Source organism: Panthera pardus, unplaced genomic scaffold, assembly GCF_024362965.1.
Source record: "Panthera pardus isolate Hobbes unplaced genomic scaffold, ASM2436296v1 HiC_scaffold_27, whole genome shotgun sequence".
Classification (NCBI taxonomy): domain Eukaryota; kingdom Metazoa; phylum Chordata; class Mammalia; order Carnivora; family Felidae; genus Panthera; species Panthera pardus.
In genome coordinates, this window is record NW_026526843.1 from 118,043,773 (window position 1) to 118,050,433 (window position 6,661).

Below are 6,661 nucleotides of genomic sequence, written 5' to 3' on the forward strand. Positions count from 1 at the left end.
ATGTGAGACCTGTAACCATAAAAATCCTGGAAGAGAGTACAGGCATTGGCCATAGCAACATTTTTCTACATATGTCTCCTGAGGGAAGGGAAATAAAAGCAAAAATAAACTATTGGGACTTCATCAAAATAAAAAGCTTCTGCACAGTGATGGAAACAATCAACATAACTAAAAGGCAATGTTGAATGGGAGAAGAGATTTGCAAATGATATATCCAATAAAGGGTTAGTATCCAAAATATAGAGAGAACTGACATAACACAACACCCAAAAACCAAATAACCTGATCAAAAAATGGGCAGGAGACATGAACAGACACTTCTCCAAAGAAGCCATCCAGATGGCCAACAGACATATGAAAAGACGCTCAACATCACTCATCATCAGGGAAATGCAAATCAAAACCACAAGGAGATATCACCTCACACCTGTCAGAGTCACTAAAATCAACAACCCAAGAAACAGCAGGTGTTGGCGAGGATGTGGGGAAAGGGAAGCCCTCCTACACTGTTGGTGGGAATGCAAACGGGTGCAACCACTGTGGAAAACAGTATGGACGTTCCTCAAAATGTCACAAATAGAACCACCCTACAATGCGGGGTTTATACTACTAGGTATTTACCCAAAAAATACCCAAAAAAAGGAGAATTCAAAGGGATACACGAACCCTTAAGTCTATTGCAGCATTATTTACAACAGCCAAATTGTGGAAGCAGCCCAAGTGTCTATTGATAGATGAATGGATAAAGAAGATGTGGCATATATACACAATGGAATATTATTCAGCCACAAAAAAGGACGAAATCTTGCCATTTGCAAAAACACGAATGGTGCTACAGAGTATAGCACTAAGTGAAATAAGTCAGTCAGAGAAAGACATACCATATGATTTTACTCATATATGGAATTTAAGAAAACAGACAAGCAAATAAAAAAAAGAGAGAGAGACAGAGAAGCCGAGAAAGAGACGCTTATCTATAGAGAACAAACTGATGGTCACCAGAGGGGAGGTGGGGAGGGGGATGGTGAAGGGGATAAAGACTACACTCATCATGATGAGCACTGAGCAACGTACAGAAGTGTTGAATCACTATAATCCAACACTGTATGTTAACGACACTGGAATTAAAATTAAAAAGAAACTTAATAAAAACAGACAAAAGAAAAAAGATTCTATAAATAAAAAAAGGGGACACCTGGGTGGCTCAGTCGTCCGAGCATCTGGCTCTTGATTTCAGCTCAGGTCATGATCTCAGTTTGTGGGATCAAGCCCCACGTCGGGTTCTGTTTTGACGGCGTGGAGCCTGCTTGGGGTTTTCTCTCTCTGTCTGTCTCTCTGTCTCGCTGTCTCTCAAAATCAATAGATAAACATTAAAAAAAAATAGAATCCCTTGGGGCAAGAGACATGGGTGCCCTGCTGGAGATGTGTAGTTATTTTACGATCTGCTCCAAGCAGTGCCCGTCCTGGGCGGGAGGCATTGTCGAGTCATCAGAGATGCAGGGACATCAGCTCGTGGATATTGTTGTCACAATATCCATCTTGGCTAGACCTGTGTTGACACAGTTTTCTCTTACATGAAGCTAATTACTTCTCTTTAAGAGACAAACATGGGTGTGTTCGAAGGCCTTGCACCGGCTCTCAAAAGTCAGGGCTTCCTTAGACTTGCCCCGTAAGACTAAGAAAGCCTGTGTGAGACGTAGGGCTCCATAAAACCATTGAATAAAAACGTCTAAGTAGATTTAAATCCGGGAATTCACCCTAACGTAATAGGCTCTGACCAGCACTGATTATGCTGACGCTAGATCCCTGTTGGGGATTCACCAGAATTAGTCTCTCCGTCCTTGGCATTGGAGTGAAGGATCAGGGCCTCCTGGCAGATCACAGATACAGTCGTACCTCGTGTGTCCCTTTGGCTGTGGGTGTCCATTCTCTAGATGGTATCGGGGAGTTAGGAATGGGGACTGGGTGTGGGGTAATTACACCCTCCTCCTGGCGAGATGCCGCCTCCTCCCAGCAGGTCAAGACCTCTTCTTTCTTTTCTTCCTTCTACCTCTCGCAGAAAAATGTGTGTGTGTATGAGTGTGTGTGTGTGTGTGTGTGTGTGTGTGTGTGTGTGTGATATTCCTTCACGTGCTCACTCTAGAAGCTGGAGAAACAGAAATCTCCCTGATTCTGGTTAATACTGAGTAATGGCCAAGCTGACTGTGTCTCTGTACTTTCTTAGACTTCTCATAGACCCATATCTCAAACTGGGACAGAGACAGAATTTTGGGGGTGGATTTATCTTCCACTTGCCAAACATTTACAACAGCACAAAGGAGGGTGGGGCACTCCAAGAGAATATGATGTGTATGCAAGCCCCAAAGGGGGAGAATTTGGAAACCTGAGAGGTTGTGTTCGGCTTCCTGAAGAAGCCCCCCGGGGCAGGCTGAGGGATCCCAACATCATTTCGGACCTAGCAGAGAGACAATGGAAAATTCTCCTTTATCACTGATCATGATGACCCTGAGTGGGAACTGGAGTGACAGATAATAGTCTCTCTCTCTCTCTCTCTCTCTCTCTCTCTCTCTCTTTTTAGACGGACTTTAATTTTTAGAGCAGTTTCAGGGTCACAGAAACACAATTTTTGATTTTTTAAAAAATGTTTTTATTTCTTTTTGGGAAAGAGAGAGAAAGAGGGAGACACAGAATCTGAAGCAGCCTCCCGGCTCTGAGCTGTCAGCATAGAGCCCGATGCGGGGCTCAAACTCACAGACCGTGAGACCATGACCTGAGCCGAAGTCGGACGCTTATCCGAGCCAGCCAGGTACCCCAGGGTCACAGCAAAATTGAGGGGAAGGTATAGAGATTTCTCTCCTACTCCCTGCTCTCATACATGCATAGCCTCCCTCGCTGTTGACATCTGCCACCAGAGCAGTACTATTTGTTATAGCTGATGAACCTACGTTGACACATTGTTATCACCCAGTCTGCACTTGACATTAAGGTTCCTTCTTGGTGGTGTACATTCTGTGGGTTTGGACAAATGTATAATGGTGAGTAGCCACCATTATAATATCATACAGAATAGTTTCACTGCCCTAAATATACCCTGTGCCCTACCTGTTCATCCCTCCCCCTCCCCCCTGCCCTGACCCCATATCCTGGCAACCACTGATCTCTTTACTGTCTCCGTAGTTTTGCCAGAATTTTCCAGAATGTCATGTAGTTGGAATCATATAGTCTGTAGCCTTTTCAGACCGGCTTCTTTCACTTAGTAATGTGCATTTAAAGTTTCTCCCTTTGTTTTCATGGCTTGGTAGCTCATCTCTTTTTGGCACTGAATAGTATCCCACGTCTGGATGGACCATTATGTATCCATTTACCTTCTGGAGGCCATCTTGGGTGCTTCCGAGTTTTGGCAACTATGAGAAAGCTGCTGTAGGTTTTCGCGTGGACATAAGTTTTCAGCTTCTTGGGGTAAATACCAAGGAGCGCGATTGCTGGACCATGAGAGTCTTTTTTCATTCGGGAAGATCCCCATCTCCTGTTTTAATGGAAGGTGTGGAAAATTAGAGGCTTCCTGTGAGGATAGGTTTAGGAATGATGGAACCAGATACCAAACCCTGGAAGAGGTAATGCTAACAGAGAATTCAAAATAGTTCAAAATGATGAAAGATTCCTTGAAAAACCTTGATCAGTGATTCGAATGCTTAATAACTCCATTCCAAACTGTCTCCTTTTTGAAAATAAGACTGCTGAAATGAATACCTTTCACAACTGGGAAGAACTCTGCCAAGTGCCTATTACCTGACCCAGCCCGCCTGTCCTCCCCCTCGGCCTGGGTCGGCCGGGCTTTTCTGTCGGGCCTATTTTAATGGTAGGTGCCCGTCTGCATTCGTGAAGGGTGAACAATAGCCGCCGCATTCTGATTGGTTAACCAAGGAGTGAGTCATGTTTGCAAAGCCGCCCTGTGCTCTTAGGTGGAGACACAGTTTCCCCAGCGGACTCGGGCCTGGCCAGCGAGATGACGAGTGGGGTGCTCCGCCTGGTCGAGAACGCGGGGCTCTTGGGCTCCCTGGCTGGCCAGGTGTGCTCCCTGGTGACGCTCTGCATCCCTCAGTGGCTGACCCTCTCCTCGGGCTTACTGGAGAGTGAGAAGTACACGCTGGGCCTGTGGGAAACGTGTGTGACTCAAGACACGGGTGGCCGTGTGTGCCAGGCCTCTGCCAGCCTGCGGGACCTGGCCACCGAAATGCTGGTGGCCCGCATCCTCATGTGTGGCGCCTGTGTCGCTGGCTCGCTCGGGCTGGTGGCCGTCCTTCTGGGACTGACATGTGTGAGGTACGGGGGCCACCAGGGAAGCTCTTTGGAGAGAAGCACGAACGTTGCAGGGGGAGCTCTGTTCTTCCTCGCTGGACTCGCCACTTTGGTGCCCGTGTCCTACATCGCCCGGGTCACCGTGCAGAGGTTCTGGGGCCCTGAGTTCCCAACCGACGTGCCCCGGTGGGACTATGGCAGTGCCATGTTCAGCGGCTGGATTGGCGGATTTTTCCTTTTGACCGGAGGCCTTCTTCTGATCGCGTCACAGCTTTGTGCCAACAGATTGGCTGAAAAACCCACCTCTTTTCCTTCAAAACTGGACTTCTCAAGAAAAGTGCCTTTTGCTAAGGTAGACTTTGTTTAAAAATGGACCACCGACCGGGGCGCCTGGGTGGCTCAGTCGGCCGAGCGTCCAGCTCCTGCTTTCAGCTCGGGTGACGATCTGGCGTTTCGTGAGTTCAAAGCCCGCATCAGGCTTTGCGCTGGCAGCGCGGAGCCTGCTTGGGGTTCGCTCTCCCTCTCCCTCTCCCTCTGCCCCTCCCCCACTCACTCTCTCCTTTAAACAATGGACCGTTAACCTCAAGCTTTCTGAAGAATGTTTCCAACGCGGCACTGTTTTCCTTGTCTTTCAGAAATTGTACTACTATTTTTTTTTATTAAAGTGTAGTTGACACTTTGTTTAATCAGAAATCATACTTCTTTCTCTCCTTCTCTCTTCCTCTTTGCTTTCCCGCAGTGGATTGACTTCATTTTCATCTGTTGCTGCTCACGATTAAATACCAGCTGAAAAAGCCTCCTCGAATGGGTGAATTTATACTCCATTTTCCCACTTCAAAGTCAAGTATCACACCCTAGGAAAAGCGGGTGCCTGAAGTTCACATGCTATCGGAAAGGTGGGAGGTGAGAAGGCAACACTGAGAAAGGTGGGCAGCCTCACAACGTTAGGGAAAGGAAGGACAACACACAGTGGTGTCCTGTTTGTAGCAGTCCACACAAACTATAGCAAAGTAATCACTAAAGAGTTCATTTTTAAATATATTAATGATTCAGGGGCACCTGGCTGGCTCAGCCAGTGGAACGTGCGGCTCTGAAACGCCCAGAGTCTAAGAGACCCCCAAAAACGAACCACCAGAGTCCAGAGCCAAAGCTAAGCAGCAAGGGTCATTTATTGCAGGTTCGAACCTGGACCTCTGCACCCCCATTGCCGGTGACGCCGAGAGGCCCTGAGAGAGGTTTTTACACCCCTTTTATAGACAGGTACAAACAAGTCATGGGGAAATCAGGAATTTTCCACGGTTACAGAGCTGCGATTGGTTGGTGTTTAAAGTTGGACACTTAACAGTATTCGATTGGTTCCTGCCTTTAGGTCAGACCACAACGGGGGGTACGGGTATCACAATGATTGATCAGGAATACACGGATGTGCCAGGCAACAATGGTTGATCAGGAATACACGGGCGCGCCAAGCAATTGTACAGAAGCGGAACAAGCTGGTTAAGCTTGGTTAGGTTTCAGTTTCCCGTAACTTAAGCTTTTAAGTTTTAATTTTCTCAGGCCTCTCATTCCCCCCTTTCTCAAGTACCTGAAGACCCAATCTTGGGTCCTACAGTGTTACCTAATCAAGCTCGCTTTCCATGTCTAGGAGCTGATACTGTGGTCTAAGGACCATAACCCGAATGGTGTTTAGTCTGTCCCTGATAAAGTTTATTATTTTGTTTGGCGTGCGAGGTCCTCTTGGAGCTATTTAATTTTGGTCCGAACTATTCCTGATTTATTGGCATAAAAGCAACATTTTTCTCGTAGGGCTAAGCAGATGCCACCTTATTCTGCGGTTAGCAGATCTAACCCTCTTCTATTTTGTAACACCACTTCTGCTAGGGAATCTAGTTGATCTTGCAGATCCTGGATTGTCCCTGACAAGGCCTCGACATCGTTAATTAGTTGCCGAGAGAGTCCCAGATAGGAGTGTATGGAGACTCCTAATCCCGCTGTCCCGGTAGTTAATGCACCTGTAATTTCTAGGCTTGTCAGGAGGGGGATAAAAACCACAGCTCGTTTGGATCTGCCAGTTGCAAAGTTTAAACTAGGGATGGGCATGGGGGTTCCAGCGGACGGCTTTTCCAACTGAGCCACGGCAGCCAGCTTGAGGTTGCATATTATTATCACTAGCTTTTGCTGCCCTGTTACTCTGTAGGATAGCTGTAAAGTAGGTAGTGGAGTTGTCTGGCCCTGTACATTGCTGATAGGAGTCATAACAAGAGCTACGCATCGACTCCTGGAAAGTAGAGCGAGGGCATTCTGCTATGGGGGGCAGGGGCTTAGGTTTGTCAACACATAATCACTGCTGTTTTGGGGGTCC

The 6,661-nt window shown here is 47.1% G+C and overlaps 1 protein-coding gene across 1 annotated transcript; it reads left to right on the top strand.

Annotated features, from left to right (window-relative positions):
- Positions 1–4,006: 4,006 nt before the first annotated feature.
- On the top strand, positions 4,007–4,666 carry LOC109248354 (putative claudin-24). Its single transcript, XM_019418018.2, has one exon. The coding sequence runs from the start codon at positions 4,007–4,009 to the stop codon at positions 4,664–4,666; it is 660 nt and encodes a 219-aa protein (XP_019273563.2).
- Positions 4,667–6,661: the final 1,995 nt, after the last annotated feature.